The sequence below is a fragment of the Salarias fasciatus genome, chromosome 15 (assembly GCF_902148845.1).
Source record: "Salarias fasciatus chromosome 15, fSalaFa1.1, whole genome shotgun sequence".
Classification (NCBI taxonomy): Eukaryota; Metazoa; Chordata; class Actinopteri; order Blenniiformes; family Blenniidae; genus Salarias; species Salarias fasciatus.
In genome coordinates, this window is record NC_043759.1 from 8,783,448 (window position 1) to 8,801,510 (window position 18,063).

At 42.2% G+C, this 18,063-nt stretch overlaps 1 protein-coding gene across 1 annotated transcript in view; it reads left to right on the plus strand.

Moving 5' to 3' along the window:
* The window catches only part of LOC115402198 (XK-related protein 6), a 52,265-nt gene that overhangs the window by 32,389 nt on the left and 1,813 nt on the right, over positions 1-18,063 (plus strand). Inside the window, exon 2 of the mRNA XM_030110694.1 lies at positions 17,535-17,731. Within this exon, the coding sequence (XP_029966554.1) occupies positions 17,535-17,731 (197 nt within the window). The remainder of the gene's footprint in view (positions 1-17,534; positions 17,732-18,063) is intronic.

Genomic DNA, 18,063 nt, shown 5'->3' on the forward strand with positions numbered 1-18,063 from the left:
AAAACTGACATTGGGTTTTCACACAAAATAAACTAATGTCTGAGGTAAAGTTTTAGCATTTAAAAAGTGTTTCCATTTGCTTGTCTCGTCTGTAATGTGTTGAATGAGAGCGCTTTGTACCACTGGACAGGATATACTCTACATGCACACATAAAGGTCCTTAAAACGAAACCATGGAACCAAAATTAGTTTTCTGAGACCAAACCTGAACGTGTGCTTTTCTGTGTCGTGCTTTTTACGTTTCGCTTCAGCACTGAGGTGAGACTCTTTATGATGTGCCCTGAGAGTCCTGAACATGCTGCGTTTTCATTCTGCACACGTGACGCTGTGAATGTCTGGGTGTGTGATGAGCACGCTCTCTCTCTCTTGACCCATAAAACAAACTTGTGAAAATCTTCTACACTTCTTAGCCGTGTGATTTTTATTCACTTTGTTGTCTCGTAGTAGTTCTGCTTCACTCCAGTCCCAGGCCACTTTGCATCCTTTGTAAAGTTAAAAGACAGCTGCACAGAGTTGGAGACTCAAACAGCTTGAAGTTAAAATTTCTGGAGCATCTTTTTCCTGTAATCCGCTGGTTTTTTTTTTCTTTCTTTTTTTTTTAAATGATGACAAGACAAACCGAAGCAGCTCGTGCACTCAAATTACTCGAGTGTCAGAGTGAGATGAGCAGCTTCGTGTCAGATGGATTGCTTTTTATGAAAAACCCCAAACCACATTTTTCCATTTTGAAGCGTCTGCTGTAACAGTAGCAGGATGCAATATTGGCACACGGACCTCAATAATTTAGTTGATCTAATTACACCAGTTACAAAGCGCTGATTGTACAAGTGTGTAGCTAATGGTCAGTGTTCAGGTGCTTCACATTTAATTTGACTCATTTAAAAATCAGACACTTAAAAAAAAAAAAAAAGGAAAAGAAAAGCAATGCATTTCATGCCAGATGACTCATTGCAGACTTGGAAAACGCATTAATAAACACAGCCAGGGATTCCCAGAACAGCGTGAGCTTGGCTGCTCGGTCTCGACAGCACAGCCAAAGAGATGCTGCATAATAAGCTAACGTTTTAGCACTTTGCAAGGAACGAAAGGCAAGGGAAAGCCTGATGGCGGAGAACAAAAATATAAGGGGGAAAACAAAGGTGAGTGGGAATAAGATGAAAGAAAACGAAGGGAAAGGGGGAATAAGAGGTTCATTCTCTCCCCCGGGCTAAGTGGTGGCAGATTGTTCAGCCTAAGGTTGGACATGCCCAGAGGTTTTGTGAATGAAATGGACACCTTGGCACGGCGCCCGCACATTACGCTGCGAGGTTTTCTCCTGCTTGCCTTCCCCCTGCACCCTGCTATTCATCAGGAGACTTCCCAGACTGCAACATGTTGGAGTCCAGTTACCATCACTCAGCAGCTCCCAGGAGTCTCCCACCATCTCTGTCCTCCCGTCTTCTTACTTCGTCTCTCCAAACACACTCTTTTAATACATATTACTTACATTTTTTGCGGAAATATAGCTTCGTTTCTTTTTTATGTGGAGAAATCCCACGAGTCCAATCATGATTTTGTTGTTAATAATAGCGGGCAAAAAAACATTTTCAATTTTGAATATTTCAGACCCGTATCCCTGCATCCACACCAGTATCTGTGCTCCTATTCAAACGGAAGAATGTCAGCATTTTGCTCGACTCTGATGTTGGCCGATAAAAGTTAACATCAGTTTCGTCTTCAATGTTTTTACATCATGTTACTCACAGCTTCTGCTCGTTCACTTCGTCAGCTAGCACTCACAGATGTTCTAATTCTTTACGAAGGAAGATCTTTATGAGTGAAACATCCAGTGTTGTACTTAATTTGGAACTCAAAAGCTGAATTGTACTCAGCCTTCTTATGACTCAAACAAATACATGAATCATTACATTTGTTGTAATGAAGCCTTCTTAGAGAATCGCCATGAACTGTGAATATTTTTTCCTTGCTGTTTTGCCTGTAAGCAGCTCTGTTGTTCCACCCCCTTCCCACGGCGGACAGCCACTGTGGTTGTTGTGAAGTATTTAGCAGGTAATTGCCTGATTTGCCCTTGCCTGTTTGTTGGGAATGTAACATAGCTAAGAGGAAAGTCAGTGATGGACTGAGATTCACCAATTAGATGGAAATGTAACTTCAAATGAGGGCTGACAGTGCCAGCCCCACAGGGCTGGGGCATTTTGGGAATGATGTGAAGAATTATATTGCATCGCTTGTTTGTGCAGTGATGTACATTCCTTTGTGCGTAACATGCAGAACATCAGCAAGTCCGACATGCTGCCTTTATTATTCGATATTTTAAATTATTTCATCTGTTAAATTACCCGTTCCTTTTCTTTCTTTCTTTCTTTCCCCTCTCATCCTTCCTTGTTTTCTCTGCTTGTTGTATCAATCTTATACTTTTAACTCCAACATCCATCATCCAACCTCTGTCCCGCTTTGTCCGCTATAAGGACATACGTTGATTGATCTGATCTGTGAAAGTCAACAGTCAATCACAAGGGAAACAGAGAGACCGTTAATCACATTCATCTCCGATAAAGACATTGAATGTAAAAGCACAAATGTAAAAAAAATAAACAAAATCTTTGCAGATTTATGGATATAAAAGTGTAAATGGATTATCAAACTGTGTAAACATGCACAGTAACTTACAGTGAATGGTGCAGACGTATTGTTAACACTAGTATCCCATGTTGCTGTGTCAGTCGTGTGTTAATTCAGCTGTATTCCGCTGTAACAGCAGGTATCAGTTACCTGTTTTTCATTAATTAAAGTCTTCTGATCAAAGCCAGAGGAACTACCTGGCGTGACGTGATCACAGCAGCAGCAGGTGCAGCACGGAGGCTCTTCATCAAGGTGGCTTTTCACCAAAGATGATAAGACTTGATTAATCCCTCCTATAAAGATATCAGAAATAGTGTCCTGAATTGAGATCTAGATCCAAATACTTTTTTAACATGCTACACTAATGTCACTCTTTGAATGTTCTGGCACCGGGTATCATTCATATCTTATCCATGTTCCCTTTTCAGCCGTGGTAACATTACAAACTGCACTATTTTAACATTTCATCAACCCACATATCACAGCCTTTTCCCTTTCACCCTGAGGCTCTGACAAGGAGATATAGCTGCGATCATACACACATGCTGCTTTTATTGATGACAGGGGATGTTTGCGTCTGCTCCAGCAGCCAATCAGTCACTCTGAGCACTGATGAAAAGGCCCTCAAAGAGAGAGAGGCCTCGATCCAGTCTGGAGGGGGGGCTTTGCCCCGTCAGCATCCAGTCTTCCCTGTATAGATCCATGGGGGGAGAGGATGGGTTCTCAGGATACCTACCTCTATCGATCACACCCCATCCCCCCTTTGTTTTTCCCTGCCTATGCTCAGTCTAACCATCCCCCCTCCCAGAGAGGTAAAGCAGACACAGGAGCTCTCATTTAAGCTGAGTCCACACGTGTGTGTGAGTGTGTGTGTTACACTTGTCGCCATGTTTGTATGTTTGTGTGTGTGTGTGTGTGTGTGTGTGTGTGTGTGCATTTTTAGGAGCTGGAAGGCCAACACCATGAATCCAGACTGCCGTCTCAGAGGACTTATATAATATTGTATTCTCCACTGTTTGGGTGAAGGGAGGAGGCTGTTTATCGGCTGCAAATGCTGCAAAGAGCTGGAGAGACGTTTTTTTTTTTTCTCCAGCATTGTTCGGTGTGTGTGTGTGTGCGTGTGTGTGTGTGCGTGTGCACACCGAAGCTTTGATGACTTTTAATTTTCCCTCGTTACCCAGACCCACATCCCACCCGGCCTGCTGTGCAGCTGCGTTGCGATAGCTCCGGGCTGTGACCTGAAAGCACCCCACCGCAGCTAAAATACCGCTGGATTTCGGCGTGCCGACGGCCGCGCGTCGTGCACGCTGTCCGTCTCCGTCCTTCTCTGTGCCTGGCAGGCCGATGTTTTGATCTGTCACAACAAGTTTTGCGCGGCGGGCGTGTCAGAGACAAGTCACGCATATGGTTTGTGTCACCGGATTCCCTCAGGTCAGCCGAGGGATCAGGGATTTCCCTTAGTGACACCTTGTAATGGTGTGAAGCCTGGTGTAATATTCTGATTGTTTGTGTGTACACTTGCACACACACACACGTTTGCCCATGTGTCACTTTTTTTCCCTTGAGAGAAAGCTTTAAGTGTTTCAGCAACATTTGTACTTGGCACATGACAAACATCAGGGACAGATGTGTTAATCTGCGCTGAAGCCTTTATAGCACATCTTGGCTTCAAAAAGCCCACATTTCATTTGTGTCCCTTCAGCTCAGATTGACCGTCCCCCACTGCGTCGCTAGGAAATCCTGAATCAGTTGAAAATTACTGTTATTATTGGCTTCATTACAACTGAAATGGTCAAATGTTTCATGTTACTGGCCACCAATAAAATATTGGTTGGGTGTTGCACCTGGGCGAGCAGAGTAAGCAACTGTAAAAAAAAAAAAAAAAATGCTAGTTTTAAAAAAAGAATAAATACAGTTTTTATTATGCACTGAAGTCATAATTTAGACCAAAAAGAAGTCCTGATTTCCAGGCAAAGACTGGTAAAACCCCGGAGAAAAAGTGGCACAGAGGAACAGTAGTTTATTAAAAAAAAACAACAGCTTCTTATTCATTCTCATTGCACAAAAGTCAAGCCAATTTAAGTCTCAGCACTCAATAGCAGTGCTGGTTTTTCACATGGCTCCACTTTGCTTTACGGGCAAAGTGACGTGTTTAGGTAACCTCCTCACTTGTTTCTGGCTCTGACAGTGATCAGTTAATGACAATCACAGACGATATGGAAGTTTCTTCAGGAGGATTTTTAGAATTTGTGCAAAACTTGTAAAAATCAATGATATTTCCATCAGCATTGGTGTGTTTCTCCTATTTGCTTTGAAAAAAAAAATCAGGTAAACTATGAAAAACACTTTAAGCCATGAATCGTGTACAATCCTGGTCAGTTTTATGTTTTTTCGCATAGATTTTATAATTGTGTTGTTTTTTCATTTTTCTGATGTTAAAAAGGTTCTAACTGATTTGATCTTCGAGATACCCTTAAAAGTGTCCAAGGTTGAAATTTCCACTTCTAAGACCCGGACACGTGGGTGAATTTATTTGAAACGGAGACACTGCGCACTGACAGTCCTGTCGTTTAATAGGCCTGCTGTAATTGATCCTATCATCTGTGTCGCCGTCTGAATGCGTGTCTGCGCCTCACATTGTCATGCCCCCTGCGAGCCTCAGCGGTGTGACAGCAGTGTCACTTATGATAGATGAGGCGACATACTGCATATCAATAATGTGTCAGTTCACTTTACGTTCATCCATATATCCCTTTCTCTTAGAGAACGGCTCCTATCTTTCAAATGTGCATGTTCTGTGACTAATCCTCCTCACCAGTCGGCACTCCTGTGAAAATAGGACAGTTTTTGAGACTGCTGTGTTTGGAGCTTTCTGTATTTTCCCGGGGGCATATTCCCTAAAGAGGAAGATTAATATATCAATGGATGACTTGAGCATAGTTACACACACACATATATATTGGCGTGTGTGTTTGTGAGTGAGAGAATCTGCGCAGTTCAAAGGGGGCCGCCTACTTTATTTGCATGTCTGGAGTGAACATCTATCATCATCATCAAGCGCAGCAAACGCGTGAGGCAGGCGGGCGCCGCCGACACTCTCGGGATAGAGACGCGACGCACTTTCAAACCTTCGCTGCGGCAGCATCAAACGCTTCCTAAATGCCTTCACCTGCGGGGGAAACGCACACTGCGTGCACACATGCACTGATGCAAACAGACAGGTGATGTTCTGTGACACTTTCTCTTTGCTTGGCGTTGGCTGCAGCTGTATTCCCCATCATTTCTCCGTGCTGCTGACCAATCCCAGTACAGAAATGAGTGATTCAGATCTCAAAAAAAAAAAAAAAAAAAATCATACAGGATCGCCCAGACGTCACCATTTAAACTCCCTCCTCCTTCATCTCCAGCATTTTCATTTTTTTTCCAGTGCTGTTGGCCAGAGTGGCTCAGTCCATTCTTTTGGTAGCCAGAGGGGTTTGCAGAGCAGCTCCGAACGGGAGAGGGGAGAGCTGGAGTGGTACAGCCTGATAGATAGAGGAGCGAGAGACAGTGTGTGTGAGTGGAATAGTAAAAAGAGCCCCCGAGACGAAGAGGGGGTGCGTGGTGGGAGGGAGGGAGGGAGGGAGGGAGCGAGAGCGAAGGAGGGAGGAGTATGGTGGGGTGGAGGCACGGAGCCAGAAAATTGCATTGCGTGCTCAGTGATTAGTTTACCTCCTGGGTCTCATTCTCTCTCACTCCTCTCCTCTCACTCGCCGCTCACTCCCCAGGTTCTTCTCCACCTCTGGTAGCTTTTCCTGGTGTCTTTGTCTCGCCACTTTGCTGCCTCTCGCCTTCCTCCACTTCCTCTGTCACTACATCACACTGTCACTCCTTTCTATTGTCTTCTCCTTGCCCGCCGTCTTCCACTTTCTTAGCGGATATCTCCACTGCCTCTCCTCTCTATCTCTGTCCTGCCGCCCCCCCCCCCTCCCTGTGTGCTGACTTGGCTCTCGCCTCCATTCTTGTGTTATCTTCAGGGCTTGAAAAATGCAAAATGCCACCTGACCTGCAAGCAAACTCATCAAACCTTGAACAAAAATTGTGCTGCGATTATGTGTTTTTATTGGGATAGTAGCTGTGCAAACAAAATAAAAAAGCTCACGGGCACAGAGGAGATTGGCACAGACAACTTCCAATCAGTCAGTAAGTCAGGAAGCATTTTAACACCATAAGCCAGCCCGGCTAATTATAGTCTTAAGAGCAATAAACACGAGCTTCCAGTGTCTCGCACCGTACAGCAGAAGTGCTGATGCTGAATGAAAGCCAGCCCCCACATGTCCCTTTTTTGGTTTGGCGCTCTTTGAAAAGCAAGTGGGTCAAGCCTTTTCTTCTTAATCCGTACATAATCTCGCCCCTCTAGTTGAAGAGCAACCACAAAACAGTGCATCAGGGGCGGGGAGACGGACTGAAAGAGAGACAGGAGGAAAAGGGGGAGAGAGAAACAGGATTTCACTTTAGGCTGTCAGCGCATTTTCATTTATCAACAAAAAAAAAAAAGGGAAGATTTTTGCTGAAACCACAATAGTCTGCATTCCTAATATTTCAGCTCGTACGGTCAAATTTTCTCTGTAATTTGTTGTGTCTGCCTGAGTGTACCTAGACTAAAGATTCAGCAGTCTGTTTAATATGAAGAGCTGTGAAAGTAGCTGCAACGCCGTGTTTGACATAAATATAGCCGCAGTCGAAAGCCTTTGTGAAAAGCTTTGGAAAAAAAAAAGAAAGAAAGAGAAAGAATGGACCTGGAGGGCAGACTGTATCACAGTGTGCACTGAGGGAGGAAAACAACATTATTATATTGAGTAGGAGCTGAGGGAATTCATCCATCCATCCATCGAGGGTCAGGGTTGTGGGGCACATAGAGCTGATCCCAGCTAACAAAAGGTGAAAGGTGAAAGCAGGGCTCACACTCGTCCGGGGGGGCGGGGGTCAAACACGGTTACGTTCACAAGTCACATAAAGCCCACATTTCACAGTCCCATAATAACCTTTAGAATCAAACTTAAAAGTTTTTTCTTTGTTGAGAGAATACTTAATGAAAATATCTATATTTTTGTTAAACCAAGAAATCATTTAATCTCCACATAAAGCCAATTGCAATGAAGCCTTTTGGTGCAAAATACAGTGAAATGTCAGTTGCTGCATTGCGCATGTGTTTTTTTTTTTTTGTTTTTTTTTTTTTTTTGCAAATTCAAATTCCAATTTTGTCCCACTGACCTCATGTTTACCACCCTTTTTACTAGACAGTTCCCCAGTCCATCACAGCGCAAATACAAAGAGACAAACAGTTACAGTTACACATATTTGATTCATTATTTAACCTCACCTCTGTGTTTTTGGACTATTAGAGGAAACTGGATTTCTCAGGGGAAAAACAAAACACGAGGATAACATGCAAACCCCACACAGAGAGGCCTGAACTGGACTCGAGCCCATGGTCTTCTCATTATAAGGGGAGCATATCCACCATTATTGAATGTATAGTCAAGTACCAATAATATGGATCTGCAGCTGATCAGCTGTAAGCAGAGATGACTTTTCTTCATCCTGTCAGAACTGAATATTACACAATGAGTGGATTTAAAACAAATAAAAAGCATATATTCCGACATGTATGTTTTGGAAAAACTCTGAAGTGAGATGTCGGGTTTGTGGCTGAAGCTGGCATTACTGCGAGTGCGGTGAACACTTTCCTCCTTTATGTAAACCCTACTTGATTTTATTGGTCCGAGCTGCATTATGTACTTTTAATTTCACCTGTTGAATCCAGTCATTTAATTAAGCCTGCCCTTCATTTGATTACCCATCTGGATATTGGATAGTGCAGCCAAAGCACTGTTGATAGCTGCTAATGCCTGGCTGAAGTGATCAATAGCCTAGCGTATCCGAAAGGCAAGGCAGCGTTCACCTCTTTAACACTAATACCGAATCCGCACATCCTTATCCGTATCGGCCTTCAGTCCATTATTGGAGAGTGACCCAAAATTATCTTTAATCAGCCTGAATCTGGCACTCGTCCATCTGACAGCAGGAAGGCCTTGATCAAGTGATTTCTTGTAGCTCTTCTCCTTTCCCATCCTCTCTTCAACACGATGCCCTTTCCTCTCATTTCCAGGTTTCACCCTTCTTTCCCCCCACCCCCTCGTTCTGGTGGTGGTGCGATGCCATGTGACCGCAGCTCGATGACTTAGGGTACCTGAAGACTGTTGCTAATGGTGACAAATGACTGTTTCGCAGAGAGTCGAGGAGGGAGCGTACGGCTGAGACGAAAGCTAATGTTCTGGTGTGAGTCCATGCTGGCTAATTGCACAGTAAGAGGAGAAATGAAAGAAACATTTCTTGCTGTGTCCATTAGTTTGAAGTGCAGTTTGACATTTCGAGTCATCAAACGGCTTCGCTTTGGTTGCAGTCGCGATCCTACGCCACATCTGAGCTCTTGGTGTATTTAATGGCATTGCGTGTCTTGTTGACATTAATGAAGCTGCCATTAACAATATCAACAACGTTTTGGGTGAAATACCACAATATGTGGTCAAAAAATATTTATAAAAGTGTTAGCTTGTGTCCTTTAGTGTGTCCTCGAGAAAACATTGTTTATGGTACTTGGTTGACGTGACACTCGTTTGTGCTTCTTTGTGTAATCTATGCTGGAAATCAGTAACTAACCAAAACAGACCAGTTTACGTGTCCTCTCCATTCTTGCTCGGTCGGAGGTAAAAATTGTGGCGCTATGATAGTGTTGACACTTCAAGCTCGTATCCAGAGTTCCATTCGTTTCCAATTTATGTACCTTTTTTTTTAACAGAGCTTAAATGTGTTAGTCTGGTTTGATACTATAATATAATATTAGCATAAAGCAATATAGAAATTTATTTATTTATTAGCAGAGGGAGGGCGGAACCTCGAGACGTTGGATTAAAAAAAAAACCTCTCTCTTTCAAAACTCCGGACACGAGCTTTAAGCGGGAAAAAATATGTAGGATGCTTTATCGCATGCGGACTTTTTGCAGTTTTTCGCAAAAATCATGAAAAAAAACATAAATAAGAAAGTTAAAAAGTTTTTTTTTTAATGATTTAAGGTTTTTTTTAAAGATTTAAGAGGATTTGACAGATGAAGTCACGCACACATACACACTGTATAAACAAATCTGTCCAGCTCCTTGCAGCATTTCCATCTGATGAACAGCCTCCTCCCTTTGCCCGTATAAATCTTTTTTTTATCATTTGTCATATATTTAGATTTTTTAATTACCTGATTTGATGTGACTGCCACATGTTTTGTTTCAGACTTAACTTAGCTAAATCGAAATCATAATTACATTAACTAAATTCACAGGCAAAACGTCGACCATCAAGCACAAACCGGCCACATCAGCTGTTGTGGCTGCGTTGCGTGTTCTAATTACAGTGATAATACTTAGTCAAGACATCAGCGCTGCTTAGCCGTTCTAAACTCTAAAAGCTGACAGGGCGAAGCAGAGTTGACACAGCGTCTCTCATCGCAGTCTGCCGCTACCCATCGCTTTCAGCTTGCATCATGTCAACTCGGCCTCCATTCAACATTCCAGCAGCTCTCGGTGAAGGAATCGCCCAAAGGCACCGGTCACAGATCGTTGTGTGTTTGTGTGTGAGTGTATCTGACTTGCCTGTGGGACTGAGCTCTAAACTCAGCCAATGCAGCTTTTCATCCAGGGCTATTCACCGCCGTGCGGAGGATAAGGACCTATCTGATGTAGGATCACAGGATGCTGTTAAACTTGAAGCCCAGTGAGATACATAGAGCTATCAAATATATCCACAAGGTAGAAAATTTTATAAATCTAAAATATTTTCACTTTCTTTTGAAAAACTTTTGTGTTACACATCGATTTGATTTCTGTTTATGGAATTCTGGATCAATCTGACATGCTAAATTGAAGATATGTTTGCTATAACAGTTGTTCCTGACACTGCAAAGATTGTCAAACGATGAATAACACAACACTGACGCCACTGCGAGCCTCCTGCTGAAGCTGTGATACTTTGAATCACTGCAAAAGGCGAAGCGAGAAATGTCCTTGAGTAAGAGTCAAGTCCCTGCCTGTCTTTCTTCAGCCGGTGTCAGCGAGACATCAGTGACAAAAGAAAGAAAGACAGACAGAAAATCAGGGGGAAATAGTGCTGTTGGAGAGAAGAAGATATTGGTCCGATTTACATGACAATATTTCAAGTTAAACATTTCCCTGAGTGTTTGAAATTCACCCTTTATATCAGAATAAAAATGCTCTACAGATTCAAAAATTACACAGCAAATTTTCCAGTGTTGAATTAACTCTGAAAGTGTTAAGAGTGGTCTCATATATACACTGTTGTAGTGTTAAATGTAAGTGTTAAAATATACACTTTAAAGTGTTCATTCTAAGAATTCACACTGTATAGAGTTAAATAGGAACACTGGTCAACAGAGAGGAATATTAATATAACTCCACAGAGTGTCAGCATTAGAAAATTAACACTGGTCAGTGTTAAGATTTTAACACTACAAAAGTGTATATATGAGACCACTCTTTAACTCTTGCAGAGTTAATTCAACACTGGAAAATTTGCTGTGTATACCTTGTAAACACCTCATTCCGAATGAAAATGACTATTCCAAAGTATACTTAAATCCAAAGTAAGCGGTTGGTTTATTCTGATTTTGAAGCTGAATTGAATAAGTCCTCGAATGTGTACATGTTCAATCTACTTCATATTAATTCGCATCGCTCTCCTCCTTTGTTCCTGTCGCAGTGATGCAAATATTCCAGGATGGCCGCCTGAAACCAGCCTTGGACTCGAGTGTAGGCGATTTATTTCATGGAAATGGATATAACGAAAAGAGTTAATGGATGGAAGCATTAAAATGCAGACCTTCTGAAAATCAAGAAAGAAAGAAAAGAACCAGGGCGTAAACACGACACGTCTGCCCCCTGTCCAATCAGAACCCTTCGCAACTCCCAGATCATAAGCCAAATTTAATAAAGCCGGTAAAACACGTTTTCCAATGTAAACCTCAATTCTGAATAACTATTTCCATGTAAATACGAAGGACTATACTTTATTTCTGAACGTTTTATTTCTGGATAACCTTTCCAAATTAATGAACGCCGTGCAGCCGTGGTCACCACCATCCAGCTACTTATGCATGTGCAGAAGAACTGCAGTGCAGCACAGCGTACGCAGTAGCATTTTCAAAGTCTACATGGAGAGAGGGCCTGAGTGTTTCCAGAAAGTTGAGTTTTCCCCCGTTTACACGACAAAGGAGTTGGAGCATTTTTGAAAACTTCCACCTTTGGAGCTGTTTTCAAATAGTTGCGTTTTTTGGTGACTTCAACCACAGCTGTGGCATAAATACAGCCCAGCAATGAAAGTTTTGTATTTTCACTTGGAAACATTGTCATGTAAACAGGGCCTTCCACAGTCCAAAAAAATACACTTGAAGTAAAAGGGTACCTGAAAAAAATCCCTTTGGTGTGAATTTAATGATTCTCTGCACTAACAATCTGTCTAGAGTAGCTATATCCTGACTTCAGCCACAGATGAGTTCTGCTCCAGATCTCTGCAATCCAAACCAGTATAGAAGACTGATCCACTGAAGTAATTAATTAGTTGTATAATTTCTAATTTTGTTGCATGTTATAATATTCAGAATTTTAAGGAAAATTTAGGAGATTTCAAGCTATTGGGCATTTTCTTACTTTTTTGATTGAGTCTTTTTCTTTTAGAACTTAACTGGTCAAGCAGGAGATAATGGCTGCAGAACACCTTTCACTTCCCTTGGAGGGGGGAAAAAAAAAAATCCACAAGCGGAAATTGAGTTTTGACCTACAAGGAATATGAGGTGTCAGAGAAAGTCATGAAGAGAGTGAAAGACACAAAGATCCCGAGTAACAGACGGATAGAAATGTAAATCTCCCTGATAAGAGAGGTTTAAACCTCTCTGGGAGTTGGTCCACAGAGTGACTCAGGCCGTGACTCACCGCAGCTGGCAGCGCCACCACCGTTCTTACACACATACACACATTTTTTTAATAAACCCTGAGACCGTGACTGTGGTCTGAAGCTCCCATGCTTACTGTTAGTTCATATTCCACCTGTTACTCACGATGCATAAGCTCTGCTTCATGCTGCTGTAATAGTACTTGTGATCTTCTTATGAATCAGCTTATGACATGATATGAATGCAGGCTGAGCTGCTGAGCTGCTTCCCACCAACATGACTTAGGAGACAGATGCTGGCGAGGTGTGTGTGTGTGTGTGTGTGCGCGTGTGTTCGTGAACCTTCAAACCACCCACTCATGGGATTAGTGTAACGGTGGTCGACTGACTCATCGGTCAATATCTTTGGAGGAGAGACAGAACGGTCAAGTTTTCCACACGGTTCGTTTCTTACACTGAAAAAACTAAAAATCTCACCAAGTTCATTTGTTTTGTTTTTAGTCAAAATGTCTCATCCCACTTGATTAAAGATAAATTTACCTAACATGTAATATTTCAGCAGTATAGAAGGACTTATTTTAAAATCTTACAAGAGAATTTTCATCGTGTGACGATGATGTTGTGGCAGTAGTAGTAGTTGCAGTAGTAGTAGTAGTAGTAGTAGTAGTGGTGGTGGAGCAGCTTTATGGCTGCCTCGTGTCCCGACAGCGACCGCCGACGGCTGGGCCTGGAACATGACCCTGGCGCTGCGTCGAGTTGTTAGGCCATGCGTACGCTGCTTAACGAGCCGTGAGTGATCGCTATGATCTTACCACAAATAATTCATGAAGAACCCTGTGGAGGAGCTGTGGAGCTAAAAGGGAAGTGCATGGGAGAGAAAGGCATCAAGGACTAAACCACAGCTTAAGTGGAGTGAGGGTGTAGCGGGGGGTGGAGATGGTGGAGACCGAAAGGGATTCATCTGACAGATGTGTTTGAAATAGAAGGGAAATCCCCTATTACCTACAGCGCTGACAAGTACATATGCATGCGTGCATGTGTGTGATGTGTGTGTGTGTGTGTGTGGGCTTGTTCTTCTGAAGCCGTTTGTGTTACTACCTCTGGAAAGGCACAGTGGGAGTGTTAGCAGCGTGCATCACAATCGGGGATGTGTGTGATATCATGGTGCAGGAATCAGCTGCGTGTGTGTGTGTGTGTTGGAGACGTGACGAAGTGAACGCAGATTTTTCTGACAGCACTGAAACTCAAAGCGTTTAACTGTACAAGTTTTTCTGCTGAAGCCGAGGGAATACAGTGTTTTATCTAAAAGGAAGGAGGCAGATGCGAGTAAATGACAACTGCCATTTATTTTTATGTCCTTGGGATGTTAGAGCTGATGTATGAATTATAAACAGTTACTGTAAAAATACGGTATATTGATGCCTAACAACATATCAGTCAGCACCATTGATGATTTTCTGCCAGCGGTGAGGAAACATTAATCATTAAATGTGACTGCATTTGGTGTTTTTTCATAGTTGGGAAGCACAAGATGTAGTCAGGCCGCATTGAATTTCTATAATCATCATGTATGAGAAGGAGATGATGTTGAGATTTGCTGGGTAGATTGAAACATTATTTTTAATTGAATTACCTATTATATAAAGTAATTTAACAGACTTCATTCAACCTGAACAATGTTTCCTCCACCAAAAGAGCTTTGAGTTTGTGTCCAATAGCCAAATTATCCGATGACTTATTAAAGTGCACAATCTTAGATTTTCTGCCAGTGTTGCAATTAATTAAAAAATAAACAAAAATGCAACCAACCACCATGCTGTTGGACTGTGGGAAGAAAGTGGAAGACATGCAAACTCCTCACGGAAAACCCCTCAGGCCCAACTTCACAAACGTTTTTCTTAATTTGAATGTTAAGTGAACATCGCTTTTTTTCTTCTTGCATTGCTTTAAAAATATAATATGATGCTATAATAACATGTAAGCTTTCACCATCCTTTTTTTTTATTACAGAAATTACATTCATTGATAAACTAACAAAAGAATTAATCATGCCACCAATCGAGTAATTATTCATCTCACACCACTAGAAGTAATTTAACAAAATTCCGCATGCTAAACTGAGTAAAATATTACAAATAACAAATCTGCTTAGCATCGACATGTTTGCCTGCAGCCATTATCATTTAGCTCAGAGCACCATGTTGCCCAAGTGCAGCCTTGCTCAAGTGGTGAGGCAGTCACAGCGGCGATGGAGATTACTGTTTCTGATGGAGGCGCCGCGGAGCGGTGAGAAGAACACACACTAATGGAAACGGGGGAATGGAGACAAAGGGCTTCTGTAGGTCCATGTGGCATGTCATTAGTTGGGGAGTGGGTTTGACTTGTTCCATCTGACATTTACCACTCTGACTGAAAATGTCACGGAATGCCAGCCTTTACCGCCGGATATCATGGTGCCTGCTACAGCCCAGAGCCATTGATCCCCAAAACTTTTGTCCATTTTGCCCCCTCCCTTGTTTCTCTTGTCCACTGTCCCGAGAAGGGCCGTCGTCTGTGCACCCCCAGATTTCCTTTTCCCACGCGCGACGTCTCTCTTCGGTGCTCGGTGCATCGGCAGCCTTGGCTCAGCGTGAGATCTTCCTGTGACGGTGCTCACAGAAGAATAGAGCCAGCAGGAGCCGTCTATTGTGCATCATCGGTGACAATAAATAAGTGGTTCAAGCTTTATACGCTGTGTGTACTCCACTTGCCATGACAAACCACCCTGCAATTGTCAACCGAACTTTCTTTTCAATTCATTTCTAACCTATTTCAGAACAGGACGCTTTTTCTTTTCTTGGTAAACATCCGATGTACCACCGGGGACAAATGAGAAAACAGCATCAAAGTCAATTTAGTGTCATTTGTGATTATTTATTTTTCGAATAAAGTAAATTTGATCAAATGTCTTGTGAATAAGTATTCAAAGATGTATTCTGTTATTATATTAAAGTTCCCCCATTGAAAAGATTTCCAGCACTGCACTGCTTGTGTTGAATTTGCATGGAAAGCAGAACCAGATCGATCCTAATCTTGACCTTTAGTCTCAGTCAAAACAACAACCAAAAGCAATCAGACTGCACTTGACTATTGGTTCTTTACAGCACACTGTTCTCAGCCTCATTTCAAATTAAACACTAATCTCATGCCCAATAGCTAATTCAAAAAGTAATTATGTCGAAAGGCACTCATAAGCGTTTTCTGCTGTTGTTTGTGACGCCGCTGGAATTCGTGCCTCACTTTTTGGAACTGAATTTAGATCCTTAGCTTCTCAATTTGTTTTTTTTTTTTTTTTTTCTTTTTTTTGGAGTGCTACTGTCTAGTCTATTTCTGTCCTTGCTACACTATTGTCCTCGGTTGACTGCCTTCACATCAAGTGCTGGATTTATTTGGCCACTCTGCCAGCTCAGGCAGATAGACCCTGCAGCTACCACCCAATATGCACCAGCACGAGTTTCTGCTAAGATAACTATAAACCACTGCAACTTTCTTGCTGCTTTTAGTGCCTCGACTGTCGGAGTCGGGTTAATTGAGGAGAAGAAAAGCAGCAGAGCAAACATCCACATGGCTATTGTGTTTCATTTGGTTGTTTTGATGTTTTTTTTTTTTTCCACAGAAGGATTGATATTCTCACAGAGGATGATGTGAGTTTTCTCTTTGCGGTCCACTAAATGTTTTCCTCATCATTGTTTACTCACTTTTCTTCCTATGTACTGTAATTGGTGACTCCAAACTGCATTGCATTTCAAAACAAACGCATTCCCCGAAGAAGATAATAATCTTAATTAGCTGTAGCTCAGCCCTGGACATATTGCACTCTGCCTCAGCACAGTACACAAAGAGTCTGTGTGCTTTGTCCTTTCACAAGAAGTGGTGCAGCTTTGATTACAACCCAGGAGTGATTCAATTAGCTGTATTACTGACCATCTCCCTGGTTTCGACAGTCACTTCACCATCACGAAGCCCTCTCAGTCACGAAAAATAGCCCGTCCTCCTGCCTGACAGTATCAGTCATGCAATAGTCATCGTATCACATTGAGCATTATATAAATAGTATAACAGGTTAAATGACTATATCCTCAGGGAACACAGATGAACGTTAGAACAGCTTCAATCACATCAAAAGAGTGATGTTTTTTGGTGTATACATGGCAGTCCAGTTATCATGTAAACCTCCTATGAAGTCCAGAAGAAATACTTGATTTTTTATTTACATTTTTTTTTTCATTTCTGACATTTTCTTTATGGTTTCCTAAACATGCTTGTGAAATGTCTGGCCATATGTTTTTCCCTTGTCAGGAGTTATTCTTCTGTTTGCCTTCAGTTTTTGGCCATATCACAGAACATAACATTAACAGGTTTGCCAAGTTGTCCAAGTGTTTCTCAAACTCTTTTAGCTGGAGACCTAAAATGCTGTGACTCCACTGGACTCAAACAGAATAGCACTACATTTTTGAAAATATGACAATGAACACAAGGCATCACATATGAGGAATTTCTAAGAAATATACCAAAAACAAAATTGCCCTTAACTGCCATATCACATCAGTGGTTTTAAATTGTCGTTACTCTGAATCTCAACAGTAATCAAGTTATTTATAAGTCCAGAGATGCTGCATAACATGTGAAAATCCATTTTCCTGATATAGAACTGAGTGACACACTAAAACGTTCTGTTAGAAATGCGGCTAAGAATGCCCTCTAGTGTTATCCTGCCTCCAATGTCTGCACTGCTCTTGTTTTTGGCACATTAAATAAACCTCAGTGCCTTTTGCCTTTAATGCAGTCAAGCTGTTATTATTTTAAAAAACTTTACAGTTGAGCCGAACAGCTGTGACAGGTGGAAACCGTCTGATCCTCTGCCTTCTCTCTCGCTGCAGGTATATCCGCACCATGTACCTCGGCATACAGAGTCACCGGCAGAAAGAGAACCAGCGGCGGTTTTACTGGGCTATGATGTACGAGTATGCCGATGTCAACATGCTGCGACTTCTAGAGACCTTCTTAGAAAGCGCTCCTCAGCTGGTGCTGCAGCTCTGCATCATGATCCAGAGCAACAAGGCTGAGTGGCTGCAGTGTAAGGACCCTTCTCTTACTCAGAATGTGGAACATGTGCTCAAAACGTGCCAGCGTCGCTTTATTCGGCGTCGTTCTTCACTGTATTTGCTTCTGTCATTGCTCTCGTTGTCAGAGTCACCGGTTCTCTCTTGCAATATAGTTCCTCTGGGAGGCCCGTTCAATCATAATAGGTGATGTTCAACCTGATAGGCCTGTCTATAGAATTACCATCAATACCTGTGCCGAGAGGCAACATGCTGCTGTTGTGTAGACAATCCTTTGTCATTTTTCATGCAGCAGGTTACTTTTTCTGACATGCCTGTTCTCTCAGTGACACAATGTGATCACAAT